This window comes from Pezoporus occidentalis, unplaced genomic scaffold (genome assembly GCF_034315485.1).
Source record: "Pezoporus occidentalis ecotype Australia unplaced genomic scaffold, CSIRO_AGI_Poc_V1 ctg198, whole genome shotgun sequence".
Lineage (NCBI taxonomy): Eukaryota > Metazoa > Chordata > Aves > Psittaciformes > Psittacidae > Pezoporus > Pezoporus occidentalis.
The window spans coordinates 2,915-23,457 of NW_026913833.1; the positions used below are offsets into that span (position 1 = coordinate 2,915).

The window sequence follows — 20,543 nt, forward strand, 5'->3', positions numbered from 1 at the left end:
TTCAGGATGTACCAAGAACGTGTTTGGAAACGAGGGACGCTCGAAGCGCTCCCCTGGCTCGCTGTGGGTCTGTCGAGCCTCTGCTCTGTGTGTACCTTCGCAGATAAACTTCCACTTGACAAAAGGCCCTTTTTTTCCCTGGCTCTCCCCGACTGGCGAAGGGAGAAGCTCAGGAGGGATCAGAAGGGAGGGTTTATTATTTTTAATAGCTTGTAGGGACCTGTAGTTTTTATAGATTTGATTATTTTTTCCTCTCCCCCCCCCCCTTTCCCTTTCCCTGCGAGAGCTGTTTCTGGTGGGTGCGAGCAGCTCCATGTGCTGGGATTGTGCCTCCTCTCACTTTTTGAATCTGCCGACTGCAAACTCGCAGCAATCTTTTTTCTCTCCTTCTCCTTTTTTTTTTAACTCCCCCCCCCCCCCCCCCCCCCAACTTTATTGAAATTTGAAACTTATCTTTTCCACTCGAGGAGGGAGGGGAAAAAAAATCAGGAATGTGCCAATCATCAGACTGATTTATTTTGTTTTACCTGCTTCTATTTTAATAAGCATTCACAGTCCTTGCGGTCACTGCCGCTCTGCTGTGCCACAGGGAAATCCGTTGTGCCATTTTTGGTGGGGTTTTAGCAATCTGTGTTGAAAATAAAAGATGTAAATGCTGTGGTATCACCCATAGATATAAGTCTTTACAATTCAGGGGGCACTCGGAGTAAGTGCAAGGGGAGCTTTTGGGGAGTCAGCAGCTCTGGAATTACAACAGGATTTTGCTGATGGGTATTTCTGCTATTGATTTCTCAGTTTTTCATCATTTTTGCAAAGGAAATGCAAGGTAAAATAAGGTGTTGGAAGCAAGGAAGATGTCTGCTTTAATAGCAATATTTGCACGACCTGAAATGATTTGGGTCGGAAATGCACTCCATGGGATAATTACAATAAGAAAAGTTAGTTACTGTGAAAAATCCCCAGTGGTGCCTCGCAAGGGTGGGCAGCGGGAGGCTCTGACCCGGCTGGGAGAATCGCTACACAAATGACTCTATTTTTCCCCTCCTGGAGGGCCCAATCCTGAGAAAAAGGAGCAACTCAGCCCCTGGAAGCAGGGATGTCCCCGGCACGCGGTACTGGATCAGGCCCCACAGGCTATATATGTTTTTATGTGCAGCCTGGAGTTCGGTCATTCATTTATTCAGAATAAAACAAGAAGTGTGGCCCCAGTGTATTATAATGTGTTTCAATCTCTTGGGCTGATTTATGTAGTACTTTTTGAGGATATATATTTTTATTTTATTAAACAAAATTGGGGGGTGTGTGCGTCTTTCCTGCCATTTCTTTATTGTCGGCACACTTTTAATCACGATTATTTATGTGCCAAGGAAGAGAGGTGATCTTTAACTCATCATTACACAAAGCAAGAAGTGTCTCTGGATAGCCAAACTAACTTTCCAAGTAGGGCGTTTAGTTTTATGTCCATAAAAATGTGACATGAAGCATAAAGGGGAAAAAATAATAATCCTTTGTGTATTTGCTTAAGTTGCGCTCAGGTTTTCTGTTCCTGTATTTTACTTTTTCCCCTGTTTATTTGTATTTTATGGAAAGCCTCAGAGTTTGATTCGCCCAAATAAGTCTGAATTTCAGGTTTTAATATTTTTTCCTTTGAATAAATAAAAATAAAAATTAATTCATGAGACTTGCATTTTCCAGGATTTCAGTATTAGTTATTGCCTTGTGTGGTGGATAAATCGGCCACATTGCTTTCTACTCCCTTCAGCGCTTAGGAACTGGAGAGAAAACCACCCTTCATTGTATTCGTATATGCCGCAATATTGGTGTTTTACTATACTGCCTGCTGCTATTTCCAAATATATCTTAGGGAAAGTTTCACTATACTTTAGACTTCCCCATACAAACATTGATTGGCATCCAAATGTTTAGGATTTGCCAAATTGGCGGGCATACGCTGGCTACACCGCAAGCAGTGGGGTCAGGGAGAGAGCAAAGGGAGATACGCGATCCGCAAGTGGACTTGCAGCAGGGTTTTTAGCTTTTAACTCATTCTACCTTGTGTTTTTAAGGAGATTTGGGAACTGGGGAAAGGGCCCCATCATAGCGTCCTCGGTTGAAGTCAGACCCTGTTTTCGGGGAGGTGCGAGAAGAGGTTTTGGGTTGATGCGGCGGTGACGAGTTGGGGTCTGTCAGGAAGGGATACAAACCCTACAGCCCATAAAACATCCAAAGAGCCTCCTAATTCCCACCATCCCGGGAAAGCCCTGTTTCTGGCAGCTTTTTGTTGATGGTTTCGATGACATCGCCCCTTCTCTGTAACTTTTTGCAGGATGAATTTCATCCCTTCATCGAAGCACTTCTGCCTCACGTCCGAGCGTTTGCATACACGTGGTTCAACCTGCAAGCCCGAAAAAGAAAATACTTCAAAAAACATGAAAAACGCATGTCAAAAGAGGAAGAGAGAGCCGTGAAGGACGAACTGCTAAGTGAAAAACCCGAGGTAAAGCAAAAATGGGCATCCAGACTTCTGGCAAAGCTCCGGAAAGATATCAGGCCTGAATTTCGGGAGGATTTTGTTCTCACAGTCACAGGAAAAAAGCCTCCGTGTTGCGTTCTTTCCAATCCAGACCAGAAGGGCAAGATGAGAAGAATTGACTGCCTTCGCCAGGCAGATAAGGTCTGGAGGTTGGACCTTGTTATGGTGATTTTATTTAAAGGTATTCCGCTCGAAAGTACTGATGGCGAGCGCCTTGTAAAGTCCCCACAGTGCTCTAACCCCGGGCTGTGCGTACAGCCCCACCATATAGGAGTTTCTGTTAAGGAACTCGATTTATATTTGGCATACTTTGTGCACGCAGCAGGTAAGTGCTTTTCTATACCACCTTCTCCAACTTTTCTGTTTATCTCCGTGCCGGGTGCCGTATCCTCGGCGGCAGCTGCATGAGGTGGGGAGGGAGCAGGGAATGCCGGTTATCGCCCTCCCGGGGCGGTGAGGAGAATGCCAAGGGTGCCAGAACTCTCCCTTCTCACCCCTTTGATTTTTCTGGTGGGTTTTTAAGGTGCAGCCATGTAAAAGTGGCTCTCGATTTCCCCGGAATAATGGTATTTTGGGCATCTTTCACAGGTGTTATCCTAAATGTTGTCCTGGAGGGACTGCAGCCGGACGCGGCTTCCTTTATTATCCTGGTTTAGGGGGAAAGCAGTTTTTAATTGATTTTTCAAAAATGAAAGTTTATCCATGTTATGCACAAAGTAGTCTGAGAGGGCTACAAGTGCCCGAGGCCTGTAGGTCAGGAGTACTACATATCCTTACCCCATGGCGATGGGGAGTGTAAATCCTGCAGGATTGGGCTCGGAGGGAAAGGCGAAGATGATCCCTCGATAGCAAACCTAGTCATCAGGTCTGAGCGGCCACAAAACAACCCCAGTGGTAACCCTGCGGGGAAAAGGAGACATACAACCCCCCTAAAACATCACATTTTATACACTTAGAAGCTGAGCAGGTCTTGAAACAAGTTCCTGATTTGATAATATTGTGCTTATAAAGAGGGGGGAACTGAGATGGTTTTGCATGTGATGAAAATCTTGGGATCTCCGACTCCAGCGCAAGGTACGCCCTGGTACTCGGTATGCTCAGAGGATGTGTAGTACGTTGGCTGGTTAAAATAATGTGCTATTGTAGTTCTCCTGAGTGATTCTATCACAGAAAAATGTGTGTGTGTGAAGTGCTAGGTCCCGGTTTTCACGTATGGTATGCATAGGTCCTCATGGGTTTCAGCCTTACTTGCAAGTTGTGGGGCTGGAAAAACAGAAGAGCAGAGGGAAGAGGAATCGTATGAGTAAAAACCGCTTCTATACAAATATGTATCAGTAGGAAAACTGAGCAAATTACAGCGCTGGGAGCCTGCATCTCCAATGCCAACTTCTTCCAGAGGGTCTCGCGGAAAGTTTTGGCTACCCAAAAGTTTTTCTGTGCGGAGTTCTTGTTACAATAGGCAGTGTTGGGGACCTGATTTTGCGGGTATGATTGGCAATAACGTCCAAGTATCCTCACGGTATTCCCTACAAATAGGCTGCAACATTTATTTTGCACTTTGGTGAATCGTATGGCGCGTTTATGGTGAAGGGGAGGCAGGCAAATATTGTGGGAAATTATTTATTTACTCTGCAGTTTGTTACGGAGCACAATGAAGGATGGATTACCAATTAATGGCTAACCAAAGGGAGTTGGGGCTGGAGCGTTGTGGGTCCCTTCCCGTTCCATCACCATCCCCAAGGAGACCGGCGACTCGCATCCCTTTTGTCTGCCTCGGTTTCCTCCTCTGGACATTGGAGCAGGGTGATGCGTTTAAAGCACTTTGATCCCTACTGCTGAAAACACTATTTACTGCTGTATGGCATGTGGGTTTTTCTTATTTAGATATATATTTAGTATGGTACCAATAAATACTGGTCCATATTATGTTTTCCAAGTGCAAAGCAGCCTTTTATGTGGTAAAAAAGTTGTTCATATAAACCAGCGGTCTTGGTTTAGCCTGTGTGTATGGTCACAAAAACGTAGGATGGGGAGAAAAGGACCATATTCAGAGGTACTCTGAGGAGCTTGAAGGGATACTCTCCCTGTTATAACAGCGGGGCAATAGATGTTATAGAAGTTCAACGTTGTGATAAGGGTTATACCATCTTACCAACACACTCTTGGCAAACAGAACCCTTGATAGCGAACTCCTTTATTTCTGCCTTCATCGTCAACAGGCAGCAATTGCACTGATTGCTCTTCAGACTAGATGTTAGCACAAGGCTTAGGCTCGGGTTTTGGGGCTAGATGTGCGGTTTTGTGTGAGCAGCGACCGCGCCGCGTCGCGTTTTCGGCCGTTGTTTGCTGATGGCACGCATCGCATTGTGCTCTTAATGCGGTAGCGTGTGCTGGCGTATTCCCTGCTAAACCTCACCGGGGAGGGGGACAAAATGATTTTTAGGAGGTAGCGCAGCATGGTCGCTGTCTCTGTCGCTTCACAGAGGTGTATCTAAAGCCTCCCATATAGGCTACCTCCTTTTTTCCCCCCTTTTTTTCCCCTTTTTTTTTTTTCCCCCCTCCGATGTTTCCCAGCAGTCTTTGTTACACCTGAACATTGGCCAAGTTGACAGCCATTGGTTCCCGCAGACCCGCAGTAATGGCAGCTTGTGCCGGGTGCGCAACAGGAAAATTACAAAAGAAAAGGGAAAAAATATTAAGGGATCCTTTGTCTCCATCGGGCCTCGCTCCCCAAACGTATGGACCGCTTCAGTATAAGGAGGAAGTCGCCAGCGCAAATATTAGGTAGGCTGGTCAACCTACATATAGCGGATTTGACAAGCATCTGCTATAGTACAGAAGATTTGTAAACACTAAACAATGTTTTTACCTCCTTAAAAGTTTTGAGAAGTTGCCAGTATTGGCAGGAGGCACAGACTCCGAAACGTGCTTGAAGATACGTGCCAAAACCATTGTGACCTTTTCACCCATAGTGCTCGCTTCTCTTTTTCTTGTGTTTTTATTCTTCCCTCCTCTACTCTTCTTTTTTTTTCTGGGGGGAAGCATTCTCTTCCAAGATGCCCTTATTCGAGTTGACTTCGGCAGCAAGATGCCCCTTTCCTTCTAAACATGTACGATAATTATTGCTTTGAATCCATGCTTTTTCTTCAGTAGGCACTATCATCTGTAAGGGAACACATGTGCACGGATTTAAATAGTGCTTCTTACAAAGCTACTGAAATCAATTATTCTCTTTAAGAACTGGCTGGAAAGAGAAAACAAAAATATGCAAATAGGCAAACTACATGTCATTTTTGTAAAAAAGTAAAAAAAAAAAATAAGATGAAAGGAAAGGAAGATCGGTGTTTTGTGAATTAGAGGTTGACCAAAAAACGGATTGAAATCTAGAGTATTGCTCTCAGTTTGCAGTTTCTAATCTGCTTAACTAAAAGCAGGCAACATTTTCATACCCTGAACTTAGGCTGGCTTTTTAGTTTTCACTTATTCTGCTCTTGTATCAAATGACAAGTTGGAAACCATTGTGGCAAACCGTTTTCTTTGTGGGAGTCAAACAGTAAAGCTAATTTATGACCAGCCCTTTACCAGATGATCTGTATCAGAATCTACAATATACTAGGCACGTGGCAAGGTCACAATTTAAGTTGTTAAGGTCACAACCTTAGCCACCAGGCATTTGACCTTTTAGATAAAGTTAACCTTTGTTCATTAGTAGGCACTCAACCGAGAACTTTCTGGAGTTTTTTACTGCTTTGGAGTTCCTTCTGCTAATGTGATCGGATGGGAGAATGGATTCACAATGGAAGTAGTTAAATTTGGTGAGAGGTCAGAGTTTTTTGAGGCTTCTGCAGTGGATGAAGCTGAATGGCAGGCCGGGAGGCGATGCTGCGATGCCCGGATGGGTTTTTTTGGACAGCCGTCCTTATGCGCTTTGGGCGAGAATTAAGCTAGAGAGGTATTTGTAGCAGAGAAAATCTTTTAATCTTCCAGGAGGACATTTAAAAATCCCAAGTTTAAGAAAAATCCGCGGGTAGGGTTTTATTGACACGAGCTCATTTTGCTATTGGTATTTAGAACAGAAGCCAGCGAAGATGCGAGAAGTCAGCCTTATTTCTGCGCCTGTGAAAATTTACTTAGTGACTGAATGTGCTTTATGGCTAATTGCCTGGGCAATAGTATATAGCACATGACCTTGAACTTTAAGCAGACCCATTTTACGTTCTATCACTGGGTATAAAATATTTCCACTTGGACCACCACAAAAGAGTTATCAATGGGTATAACCCAAAGATTGGTTAATGCAGGAAGCAGCTGCAGATAGCCAAAATACCCTTGGAGGTACTGGGAAGTCCAAAAGGTACACACAAGGCTTTGCGTTGTAATCTTTTAGTACAATTGGTATTGATTGTTGCTGCATTAATCCTGTTAATAGCCGCAGCCTGCCCGCCGTGTTGCAGGGATGTGAGAGGTGTCCTGACAATACTGTACATCACCAAAAGAGCTGTCGCAGCGTCTTGAACTCCTGAGAGCTGCTGAGCAAAAGTGGAGCGCTCGACGGTGGAAACTATTGCTAGCTCCTATAGAAGCACACACACCGTATTGTTTGCTTAATTATGCCGTAACGAAGGCTCAGTTTTAATTATTTAGCTGACTTCCCCGCTTTGCTGTGATACCACATTTATTATTTAATTTAAAATCAAAAGGGCCCCGCCACTGTTAGGTTTTGATGCATTTTACTTTTGTTTTGGCTACGTTATTGTCATTCCATCGTACAGTAATCCAGATAGCCATGATATGCAGATTGACCAGATGGTCATGTTAACAGATTGAGAACCTACTTCCCACTGCTAAAGAGCAGGTGTAAGATCAGTGGGCTTTCCTCCCCCCCGCCCCCATCCTTTCCTCCCAAGTTTCAACCAAAATGCTCTTTAGACAGCTCATAATGGTAGTTAAAAAGGGGCACATTTCAAATGGTGTTTGTTCAGCGGAGATAATATGTAATATATATGTCGTTTTTACACATATCTAAAGACTTTTAAACCATCCGTGACATTCCCTCCATACATAAAAAAATCTACTTGCAGCCCATGGCTGTTCCAGCATACATCCAAAATGCTCCTAAAAGTTTTGTTTGTGATGTTAAGAGTTCTTACACATTTCTACAGCCAGATTACATTTACTCAGCCAGCTTTGCAGCAGTTATTTCATGCACTTTCCCTATCCAGGGCTCCCTGTGCATGCCAAGGGGAACCTGGGTAGTTCAGTTTCAGCTGAGATTTTAATCTTTTGGGGCTCATAGGGGCTGAGGTTTTCTCCTACATTAATTTTTGCCATAGTAAGACATGTGTAGTTCTAAAGAAGAAAGTGAAACAAAGACATCTCGCCGTGTTTCTCAAGGAATACCAGGAGAAGGCAGATTTTGTGTTGCTTTAGCCTTAGTAAAGGTGCCCATAAAAAGTCAGTGGTGGGAGCCTGGGTCTGTATCTTAGTTGGGAGAGGTGGGGAGATGACAGCTACAGCTCGATACCCCAAATTTCATGCACCCGCCTATCATGGGTGTGCACGAAACACTGTGATCCACACACCCTATGTGGTGCACAGAGATATCTCCATCTATCGATGCTCCCTGCTCTGGGAGCAGGACTGGGTGTTCTCTGGAGCGTGAGCAGGGTGGTAGCTGACAGAAGCAGGATTTAGGTGGGACAACTGCTCTCCCTGCGCGGTTGTAACTGAGCCGGTGAGTATCCGTGATAATTCAGATACTAACTGGTGCGGCACTCGGGACGGTCTGCTCTATCACGAACCCCTGGCAGGAGTTCAGTCATGTGGTTTAGCTTTCCCTTTTTTCCAACAACAACAGCAGCAACAACAAATAAACACGGGATAAAGAGGTATTTCATGTGCTCAGGATGTTTTCCAGGTGATGGGTTCGGCCGGTATAAGGGTGCGTTATTTCCATGCCTCCCTGCCCCGCTGGGCTTTGAGGTGCAGGAGCAGGAGAAGCCTTTGAATGGTAAGAAAGTTGCCCAACGCTGCTGGCTTTTCTACAAGTGACTGCACTTTTATATTTCCCTTCTTTTCCACCCAATGATGAATAGCATTAATTTAGATCTATTTAAGGCGAGTGTGGGAGAAACCACAATCTTTGTTGTGGTCACTGCTGTACACAGCGGGGCTGAATGTTTCTCTTGGTTGAGGCCTCAAAGCTGAATCTGGAGAACCCAAAACATCGTGTCAGCTTTTCAAACCCTTCAAAGAGACAGTGGAATCCTAATTGTGCCTAAAACCCGCTACTTATTATTACAATTATGTATTTTCTCCCCATTCGGATGTAAAGGAAAGGGCATCCTTCACTTTCCATGCCTTGAGCTTCTCAGCTCCTCCTGCTCCTCCTCCCCTCGATGCTTCGGGTTCAGGCACCGGCAGAGGCTTTTGCAACCAGCAAATAAACTCCAGCCCTGTGCTCTGTAAACCTTCAACTCCTCCCCAAAAGCCTGTGCTTTGCAACACAAATCCCAAAGTTGGATCCTCCAGGGCTTGGGAACTAGTTCTGGGGCATCCTCGATGGGAGCCGCGGGTCCAGCTCTGCCCCCGCTCCCTTCTACACAGGCAAGGGCTGGAGCTGCTGATTAAATTACAGGCTGCAAATTCAGGGCAAATTATTTTAGCCTCCTAACAGCAGCCGACCTTGAAGGTTTCCTTACGACAGTGAGGGTTCTCGGTAGATAAGAGCTGTCGGTGGACTAAAATTCATTTTAATCACTTTGGGTTTTCCGTTCATGTGATGCTCTTCGCTCATTTTGGCTTTGCTGAGTGTGAATTATCACCTCCATTACTGTAGGCCACCAAAAAGCCTGGCTGGGATCACCACATGGGTCATGGTGTCTGTGATGTGTGGGGCAGTTTGATCCCAGCAAGTTCTTTGGGGGGGGTTGCAGTGTTTTATGCCCAGTTGCCAGGGCTGATCCCCTCATCACAGCGTAATTAATGTTGGAGAGATAACAGCGTATTTATGTATTTTTTGGAAGTGTTTCTCGCCAGCATCGCTCCACGCCCCCACCCAGGGGATGGATGATGCTCAGCCCCATGCATGGCGCGTTGGAGGAGGACGTGGCTGCCATCGAGCGAGCGGATTCGGGCTGGATTTGTAGCCGCTGTCTGTAAAATCTATGAGGGCCGAGGGCCTCCATTTTGTGTGCCAGGCTCTCACATGCGAGTGCAAAATGGAGAGCGGCACAGTTGAGTTTTGCCTATCGTGAAGCGTGTAGGCAATGTTGCCCGCGGTCCCTGCACCACCGCGGTGCACACAGACACACACAAGGCCCAGGAAGGGATATCCTGAGCTTATACATCCATTACGTCTGCCCAAGAGTGTCTCGGTCTCTTCTTTGGATCCTTACTATCCATTCTCCCGGTCCAAGTGCTATCCTGGTGTCACGGAGAGCCGGCACATTGGCACTCGGGCCGGTACGATGGGCCCCGGGGAGTCGTTCCCGCTTCCCGACGGGCTTCGGTCCACATCAGTGCCATTAGATTAGCAAGATAAAAATCAAGACGGGTTTAATGACACGCTCGTCTGAAAGTTTCCTGGACTTTATTGTTCATAACTTGGACCTGAGTCGGGTTATTTACACAGGAGGATTAAAAAGCTGCAAACAACTGTGTGATTTTCAGGGGCTGAAGGCAATTAGCATGTGTGGGTTGGAGGATACACTGCGTGTCTGCGTTCCTTTAAAATATAAATCACAGTTATTTAATTATGTTTTGAGAGGGCAGATTTAAGGATATACTGCAAAATGCATTACCTATTATCCCAACACCATAATCTTATTAACCTTGCTTTCTACTTTTTAATTTTATTGTGCACCCTGTACCACTCTTATGATATCAAAAATAATTACTTGGAGGATACATGATGTCAGAGGTCCGATATGACATTTATCTTCACAAGTGAGGAGACGGCTATCTCGTGCCTTGCATAGCAGCACGGGAGGCATCCCAGTCCACGCTGGGGAAATGAAGCAAAGAGAAGTATCATCAGATGCCATTTAATGTATATAAGCAAGTTTGTGTTGTAGCCGAGGGCTGGCTTGACCAAACTTGATGCAATTCAGCATCCACAATCCTCCCACAATAGAAAGGCTGGATGTTTTACTCACATGTGCCATATAACTCCCATAGGTGAGCCAACATTTCAAGGCGGCTCCATACATCCAGCTCCGATCCCAGCTGGATCTCCTGTTAAACCCTGCATTCTCCATCCCATCCCTGCTCAGGGCAGTGCCTCTCTCTCTCCTTATTTTTTGATCTATCTCTCATGTTTGATGTGTGTTGATATTTCCCCCTTTATTTTGTGAGGAATGGGTGAGGGTGATGGGTGAGGGGAAACAAACGCCATAATAATATCCCTTTTCAGAAGAATATAGTTTAATTTTGTGTGTGCGTGCAGCAGCTGCCATTGGCAAGCTGTCGTCTTTGTTGCCATGGGCTTTTTTTTCCTCTTTTTTTTCCTCTTTGCATGCGTGCCAGAACATGATTGGATGTTTCAGCATGTTCATGTTTTGGGGTGAGATATATCTGTAGCGAAGCACACAATCGTCATGGGGTTGGTGGGTAACCATGGCAGGGTTACTCAGCCAGGTGAGCTGAGAGTGGTGCGAGCATGGTACCTGGTGGTTGTGTGGTCGATGAGATAAAACTCACTGGTGCCATGGGTTTTTTGATGATGTAAAAAGGTTGTTTGAAAGCATCACAGAAGGGTGTATCGCTGAGGTCTCCTCTAGCTAGACACCCATAGAGAGCAGCAGAAAGCCCCCGCTGTTACCGGTCAGTGGGTTTCTCCTGCCTGTCTCACTCGGCCTGGTGTACACATCCCATGGCAAGTTGTCTCCATCCCTGTCTCTCACTTACGCCACAAGCTGGATGGTAGCACCAGTGAGTTTGTGCTGCTTGAGCCTTGGTGATACACAGGCTTCAGGCAGGGCTGTTGGATGGAGCACACCTTCCACAGTGCATAAATCTAACACGGCATCACCAGTGAGAGCTGAAGGTGACAGCAAATCCTCCGGGCCTGCCACTTAGCTCTGGCCACAGAGGTGTAGTTAGTGTTTGTTCTGCTCCTTCGTTTCATCCATTCATCATATTCATAATATGCTCATGGCGTCAGTACCTAAACAAAGTCTAAACGTGCTTTGCACTGGCCTCTGTGCTGCACATCTCATCCCAGCCACTGTTGCTGCACATTAAGTATGGTTGGACTCGATGATTGTAAAGGTCTTTCCAGTATAAATTGTTCTAAGTAACAGGTGATGGTCTAAGTAACAGGAGCCCAGGAAACCCACCGTGGAGCTGCAGGGATCATTACTAGGTGCGAAATGCATTTGCAAACTTGGGAAAAACATTTCATAGGGAGGCATTTCCATACATCCCTCGTAGGCTCGGACTAGTCCTAAACCAGCAAGCAGAAAGTTTGCAGGGCAAGTGCAGGCGCCGTGCACAATCTGCTCATGGCATCAGGAGAAAGAAAGGATGAAGAATTACATGTAAAGTGTTGAGACAGCCTCATTCATGTTGTATTTTCCTGTGTCTACAGATTTAGCCTTGTGTGTGAGGGGCAGATAATGAGCTGTGTGAGCTTTGTAATAAACATCGCGTCTGGTTACATTACCATTTTTGTGTTTAAAGCCAGTATGTGTGTTACAAAATGCCTTGTAATGCACTAAAAGAACAGGGATGAACCCCTGCAAAGGTATCAAAAGGCAAGTTAAACAGTTGTTCCAGTTATTGTCAAAATGAACAGTTACTGGAGATCCTAATGCAGAAATACATTGTCATTCAGATTTCATCCTAAGGATATTCGCTTGGAATTTTGTCTGATCTTTTTACCCAATGAGGTTTTAATTTGATATGGAAGAAAACAGCCAAATCCCTAAGTGATGCTGGAAACTTAGGGTAAAATTTAAATGTAATTCAGTTCTTCTTTTCTTTTAAGGCAAAGTAGTTTCAAGTAAATCAGAAGAATGAATTCTTTGTATCGGGATGCTTGTCTCAAGCCCAGCTATTGTTGGGATCCCTTTTAGGGAGGATAGCCACGGCAATGCTTTTATTGTGTGATGGCAAGGACTTTTCCTGACGTGATGAGGACTTCATTAAAGATAACCAACAAACCTATTTGCGTTTGTTTCTGTGTTAAAAAGTAAAAAGTAGTTGTTGCTTGGCTAAAAAGTAAATCCCGCATCATTGTATGTGAAAGCTTCACTAGCAGCTTGCCTGGCTGGGGGAGCATCAGCCTCAGTAGTGGCTCGTAGGTTGGGTATTGCTGGAAAAGTTGGGAAAAACACAGGGCAGTCAGATAAGAAGTGAGATTTTTGTGGTAAAGGCCTTTTTTTTTTTCCTGTAGAGAAGGACATCAGCTTCAAAAATGCAGTTTGAAACACCCAGCCACGGAGCTCAAGTGCCTTTTGGGGATGCAGACTTACACATCAGAAGTGCATCTTCAAGGTGTATGTTCTAATATGGATATGTGAGTGTGATATATAGGCAAAATAATATGCTCAGTACCCACTTGAAACATGCACATTGTTTTTTTTTCTGGTCAAAAGCTGGAGGTCAAAATCATGATGGGAACTGAGAGCGAACCGGTTGTTTTCCACATACATGGTCTTTAATAATAAACTCCCCTATAAAAACACGAGATGTGTCTCATCAATGAGCAGTCCCATGACGTGAAGTTGTCTGCCTGTGGGATGAGGATGACACGAGCAGGGTCCCTGTCCCACATGGAGCTTGGTTATCTGCTACAGTCCCATATGGTGTGGAGCTAAGGGCAGTTTGTGTGCTGTAGGGTGGGATGCGCACACCTCCCTGCAGTGGGATGCCGTGGGCATGGCCCTGGAGAAAACAAGTATATTGAGTTTTCATTCTTGTAGGTTTTCTATGGAATGGGTTGCTAAGAAACTTCCACATTTCTCTCTGTTCCTGGCTGAATCTCTCCCTGTTACTGCCCTTTGTAAGAGGTTTCATTTGCCAGGGCTTGCGGCTGAGTTATCCTCAGTTATCCTTCATCTCTGCTGCAGGCCACTGAGCTTGTGCGGTCCAGCTCGGCTCGGGGTTCCAGCAGGAGGGATGGGATTAGGGAAGGCATGAGCACCAGCGATGCAAAGCCAGGACATGCTTGGAAAACACACTTTTTGGAAAGGGTGAAATGAGTCAGAGTTTGAAAAGAAGATGGGATGTTTCTGTCCACACGGTTCTGAAACACGGGGCAGTGATATCTTTGAGTTGATAAATGTGCTTTAAAAGCCTCACAAAATTTTGCCTGGCTGCACAAGCTGTATCTAATATTAATACTATTTCCTCATTAAAAGGGACGAAGCATTTCTCAGGCTTGTTCTTTGAACAAGCTTTGCCTACCTTAGCAACTTCAGGGAACTTTCCAGCTCCATACTGGGGCCACTGACGCGTCTCGAGGACGGGTCAGTGGCCATGGAGGCATTTAACATTTTAATTGCCTCCTATCCTGACTGCTGTGATGACCTGTTTGTTTGGATTCTATCTCTTTTTCATATTTAAAAAAAAAGGGGAAAAAGAAGGAAAACAAAGGAAGTACAGTGCTGTGCACAGAACAGTTATTAAAAACAGTTGGGAAGCATATAAAAGGTACTGTTTGTGTGAGAAACGGGACAGCTGTGATGGTCTATTGGGAAAGTGTGTACAGATGGTGGTAGGGAGGGGAATGATGACTACATGGCTGATAAATGAAATACAAAAAGCATTAAATTGGTGATCTTTTTAAAGAGTACACTTTTGGTTAGCGTTTTTGGTGCATCATTAGGGCTCTTTGTCTGCCTCTTATTTAGCCAGGAAGTGCGACTATCTTCGCACATTTGGGGCTCTGATTTTGTTTACAAATAAGGAGTCTGTGTAATAAATCACATACCATGGAATTATTAAAGAAGATAATTAAGCACACGGTTTTCCCTACATTGGGAATGGCACAGGATCATCCTAAAGACCTGACAATACCACAAATGCAATTGGGCTCGAATTAGTTACGGGAACACGTGGGATTTCCTGGAGCCTAAATGGATTTCTTTGTTTTGCAAGAAGTGGGACCGACGGCATGAGCCGGGTTTGGGGAGTGAGGCTTTGGCATTTGGAAACCACGGAAGGAAAACCACTTGACATTTTGGCTTTGTTTTGAATTAGTTTACAGTACCAAAGGTGATGGCACATAGTGACCAGCCATAGTAGCTGGGTGTTGCAGGGGCTCCAAGGGGATGCAGGGGATCTGTTGGCTTCACAGGGACCTCTTTTGGAGGAAGCAATGAAGGAAAGAGGGAGAGACAGTTGGAGATAAAATTTTTCCCTGTAGTTCTTAGGAGGGGGATCCCCGTCTTCCAATCCTTAGAGCTTTAGTATGTTCTTTATCGCTTATTTGAGGACTAACGGAAATGAAGACAGTATCTATGTATTCCTGCACACTGGGATAGAGATGGTCACTCAAATGCTGCAAATCTCAATGCTGAGAGTTTTTAAACTAGTAGGCAAAATAATCCACGTCCTCCCGGTGTTTCATCCAGTTTCCAGCTGAAATAATTCCCGGTTTCCCTTTGCCTTCCCTCTCACCCACCCGTTGCTTCGTGTTCCTGCTCATTGTTTCTGGGTGCCATCAATAGACGAAAGCATTTTCCTTAATAATAAATAGCCTTTGGTAATGCCGTGCTTTTCCACGAACCAGCCCGGTGTCCGGAAGCCGTGTTGGCTCCAGCCATGCCATTGTCCCTCCCTTGGCGGGGACAGACCATCGACAACCTCAGCACCCTGTTTCAGGGGTGCCTTCAAATGGCGCAAAAGCGGGGTTCAGCAAGCCTCCATAAGAAGAACCTTCCTAGAGGGAGCTTTTCCAAAGCCCTGTTGGATGCAGGTTTATTGCTGCTCTGAATTTTGTCAATTTACAAACCTCCCAAAACTTTTGCATGAGACATTGGGGTTTGTTTGCTCTCCTGACAGGGTATCACAAACTCCTCTTTGTTACCAGACTTGATAAACGACATGTTTCCCTGGGCCTTTCCTTTTTGGGGCCAAGTAAATTTCCTTCTGCGTTTCTACATTTTCTTGAAATGTAGAAAAAAAGCAAGATTTTAGAAAGGCTTAATGTGAAGAAAATGTATGACAACTTGATAGATTGCTTGGGACTTCAGTGCAGTAATTGTACAAAGTAGGTTGCAATTTTTTTCTTACAGATGCAATGTATTAAAGAGAACAATAGACAAAGAGACGCATAGCACGAGGATGGAGAGACCGTGTTGGCCAACGTCTACAAATTTGTTCCAAATTTCAATTATTAAATATCACAGAAACATATTTATTGTAGCAAGACTGTACGTTTTCTTGGCTGATCAGCTCTTGGGTCGTTTGTGAGGGTTTTGTACACCTTGTCCATAAATAATGCTTCTTACTAAGAAAAGAGCCCATTCCATTTGCAGGTCATGGAGAAAGGACAATTTAGCAATATCTGGGCATGTATAAAATGCCTCGAGTTGAAGATGATTCCTTCTAATATGTGACTATTTTTTACCAGTATAAATGTGTCCTCTGCTATAGCTTCACTAAGTGGACAAGTCCAAGAGGTCTTTCTAAGAGCTACACCGATGGGTACCCCAGAGGCAGCAGAAACGAGCGGCTGTTAAAGATGCTGCTGTGACACTTCTTGGTGGTACCAGTCCAGCTTCAGTCCTGGCCTTGCAAATGGCCACTGACAACACCTCATCAGATGGAGTCACAAACAAGGATGAGTTTAGAAACACGGAAGTCTCCCTCCTCCTTTTCCGCAGTGCAGAGTGTGCGTTGCACAAGGCATCTGCTTACCAAACCCAGTGATGGGAAGCCAGGTTTCTCTGCCAGCTTGCACAAAAGTGGTTTTGCCCACTGTCCTGAGAGCAAAATTAGTCTCTGAGCTGTTCGTGCTGGGTGTGTGGGTCTCCCAAACCTCATCGGAGCAACTGAGTGCAGAGTCCACCGCTGTTATCCAGCCACTATTTCAGTCTCTCCTTCGGGAAGTGCTGCCAACCGTGAGGGAGGGGGCACCCACAATATATGTGGTCTCTTGATACTGCCCCGAGCTTTGAAAGGAAAGGTTAATTCTTACTGAAGCAGTGATTTGTGTCTTTGATTACTTACTGATTTTACACTGAGGAAAATAATTCTCTAATGATTGCAGTTGACAGAGAGCCCGTCCGTATTGTACAGCTCTGATTTACAACTTGTGTTACCAAACTTTTTTTTCCCTCCTTTTTCTGTCTTTTGTTGTTTTTTTCCTTTGCTGTAGTGGACTCAGTTGTGCTCAGAACAGAAGACCCTCATCTCTATTTGAGATCGGGTAGTGCCCACTCCTGGAGCCAGAGCCCCGTCCACAGCAGGGTCTGGACAGAGCAGTGCTACTCCCATCAGCAGACTACGGGAAGGCAACTATTAAGAGTAGAAAGCTATTAAGCAGTCACGTTTTTATTATGCTTTAGTGTTTTGTTTAAGTCTGTTCTTAATTGGTTGATTAATGTAAGCGAAGTCCTTTTCTCCCCCACCATCTCTACAGATGGCAAATGGTAGGTCCCAACTGTCATTGTGCGCAAAAAAGGTTATGGTTCAAAGTCAGAGATACAGAGATACCACGATAATCAATCATAGGAACTTGTCTCGCTGTGCCCAGCCAGGCAAAAGTTAGGCTTGGTGGTAATATTCCCTCCAAACCCATCCGGAGGAATTTCTTTACACTTTTATTTCAAGGGGGATGAGCTGCTGCAAACTTCATGCTGCCGGATCTGGGGCATTCCAATAAATCCAGGCAGAGCTGCAAGTGGCCTCGGCGCTGGGTAACACAGCCAGGGCTTTTCTTCTCAGCATCCTTCTCCTTGGCAGGGTCTGTGTGAAAGCAGCCCGTGAACCTCCCTTCTAAAAAATGAGCCCAGCAGAAATAGGAGCATCCTGTGCTTTAGAGAATTACCTTCAAATACATATCTTTTAAACTTTCTTTTTTTTCCAGTTTTAATCTACGAGGATGATTTATTAAGGCTAACTTCCTTCTCAGGATGAAGAGTAGAATTATGTTTCTGGTATCGATCCATAAAGAGGATTTGCATTTTATTCATACTATAAAAGTGCTTTTAATGGAGACATCGTGGTAATTGAATTTATACTGTGTGTAACTATCGAAGTATCTTTTTAATTATTTTATGTTATGTAATACAATAACTAAATCTAAAGCCTGTGAAAAGGGGGTGGCTGTACTCTGTCCTTAGGAGTAACATATATAGCTTTTAATATTCTAACGGTGGAATGCAGTTAAGGACATTCTTTATTTGAAGGGAAAAAAAAGAAGGGGGAGAGAGAGAGAGGAGAAAGATTTCATTACATTCAGCACAGTATGAGACTAAGTCAAAGTAGTTTTGCTAATTAAATTCAATTGCTATCCATTAGACCAATGGAATGAGATGAATCTACCATATAGCTGACACAGCACAGGTATGCAATTTGGCTAAATGGCCATTTCTGAACTGCAGCACGCCTTTCTCCGCTCGCTCGTTTCTCCAGGCTCACAATTCCTGCATGAAGAGAAGTCGAGCAGCTCCCAAAGCCTCTTGGGGAGCACGGTTTAGCACATGTTTAGATAGGCAGGCTCCCAGGGCTGAACGCTAGCTGCTGATGGAGTCAAAATGGACTAGAGTAAGCTCATAAAGTCCAAAGGCAACGGAGAGGTGGGTGGCAGATTTTGGACTTGATAATCTTACAGGTCTTTTCTGAACTTGTTGATCCTATGATTTTTTTCTGGGTTCAGTCACGGGTATTTTCCTTCCTGTGCCCATGAGGCTGCCTGCAATGGGCTCCTCGTGTTGCATATCCATCAGGAATTGTTGTGAGCACAAGTCTGAGTTACCAAAATGGCTTGAAATGCGGTGAGCAGGGTGCATTTGCCAGCGTTTTGGCATAACGTACTACATGGGGAGATGTTGTGTGTCAGACAGAGAAGTCTCCTACCCCAGTGAAATGACAGGGATTCTATGATTCTATGACAGGAATACCTCTCAAGCATTGGCGGAGGCAGAATTTTGACAGCCAGCAAGGCTGCGATGCTGCTGAGCGCACAGATTTACACTTCCTGCCAAGATTAAAATGGGCTAAACCCAAAAAGGGTATTAGGGATTGTCGCTTTAGGAAGAAATAACACCTTAATGTAATGCAGGGAGGCAGCGGCTGCGATCGGCCTTCCAATAGTTCCATATCCTGGGATCTCATGGGCTCGTGTACTGTCAGGTCGGGACTGGCAGGACAGGAGAATAAAACCCAAACTTATAAGGCAACCCTGGTGAAAAACTTTGCACCTTCCTGCTTTGGTGCTGGAGCTCATGTTCCAGTTTTGCCTCTCGTTGGAGCAAATCTCGGCAAAGTCTGGGGACGTTGGTGTGAAAGAAGCCTCAGAGCTTCACTTTCTGCTTCTGATTAACTGCTGCAGTGTATTTTCCTTCAAGCTGTATTTAGTGAAAGGGAAAAAACTCACTAAGTTGGGCTGAATAAAGGCCCGGCAGAAAACTGGTCATTTAAGCCTCTCTTTGCTCTATGGTATCCTTAAATTTCCTTCCGAGCGCAACCGGTGATGCTTTTTATGATCAATCTTTCGGGTCGGGGTATTTGCTCAATAGAATCCAGACAAATAAATGTGAAGAAAAGCATCCTGCTTTAAAAGAAGGAAACAATTAAACCTCCTACTTTGTTATTTACAGTAACTACCTTTTTTCAACAATTGTAGAAGTTCGAATGGAAGTAGCAGTGTGAAGAGGGAAATGTGGGAACTTTCATTTGTCGAGACTTTGCATTTCTTCTGCTTTATAGCCATCAGAAAAGAGATTGTTGTGCATTCTATTAAATACTGCCAGTATGATTAATTTAAAGGGTTACATTTTATTGAACCCTGGTGTAGATGTTCTTTGTCAACTCACATTCACTGCTAGTTAGAGTGTGTGTCGCATTTATCAAAACTTTCTGGAGCCCCTCTCACCTCATTAGCATGTGAATCTCTATTGAGCAGTTAATGTCCGTTACAGCGAGAGTGCTCAATTCTTGTTTTCAATAAGCCAGTTGTAAAATGTCAGACTGTCACTTACAATATAAAAAAGCAAAAATGATGGTATTTGTAAAAATGTTATCACCTCATAAAAACAAATTGTAAAGACATGAAAGTGATCTTGGTATGCTTTGCTTTCAGAAGTGAGTTAGTACAGCTGCTTTAAATACCAGTTGTCTGGATTCCCACACTTTCCTACCAATGGAGAGGTTTACACAAGCATAATTTAAGTTACAATTACCCTAATTAACATCTCATTTGCATAAATTGTTGAAGTCAAAACAACAAAGAATTGCTTAAGAAGCTTAACCCTATTTGTCCAAAATAAAGAGATGAGTTTTCACTTTGCAATCAAAATTGGCAGGTTCATTATGTCGGAGCTGGAATACAAACTGAAGTTATACTATTAATTAATACTTTACAGTTTTATGATCGGGCTGAGCTTCTCCTATTTACAAGGTGCATGATTTCAAAACATCCTGCTCTTGCTATCTGAGGTGTAGAGCTGTCAGGTGGGGAGTCCATGGGGTATTGGTGGAATTGGGAAACCCCAGGTCTGTGTCCCTCATCCCTTCCTTTGCAAACCTTGGCTTCGTCTGCTGTGGCTGGGATGGGAACTGGGGAAGAGTTTACATCCAATACAGGCTGAAAGCTCCCATCCTGGGAAGGAAGGCTTGTAAAATGGTGTGAAGAGGCCAAATGACAGCAGTGACAATAGTGATGATGGTCAGAGACCCTCTGGCCTCCCTTGGCAGAGTGGCCGGTTCACCCAGGTTCTCCCAAGTGTTTTCATACTTGCCAAGGCCGCTGCAAACTTCTGCCCTTATCTCAGAATACAGAAATGCAGAGCAAGAGACCTGCAAAATAAAATCTTGATACTATTTATTTAGTAAAACC

At 44.5% G+C, this 20,543-nt stretch overlaps 1 protein-coding gene across 16 annotated transcripts in view; it reads left to right on the forward strand.

Annotated features, from left to right (window-relative positions):
- Positions 1–2,199: 2,199 nt before the first annotated feature.
- The window catches only part of NFIA (nuclear factor I A), a 249,792-nt gene continuing 231,448 nt past the window's right edge, over positions 2,200–20,543 (forward strand). The window contains exons 1-2 of one of the 16 annotated variants that reach the window (XM_062617533.1): positions 2,200–2,858; positions 18,119–19,707. In XM_062617533.1, coding sequence (XP_062473517.1) covers positions 2,285–2,858; positions 18,119–18,183 — 639 coding nt within the window. In that variant the 5' untranslated portion in view covers positions 2,200–2,284 and the 3' untranslated portion in view covers positions 18,184–19,707. Of the gene's footprint in view, positions 2,859–18,118; positions 19,708–20,543 lie in introns of those variants that run through there. The other 15 variants (XM_062617534.1, XM_062617536.1, XM_062617535.1 and 12 more) reach the window with 15 other exon arrangements.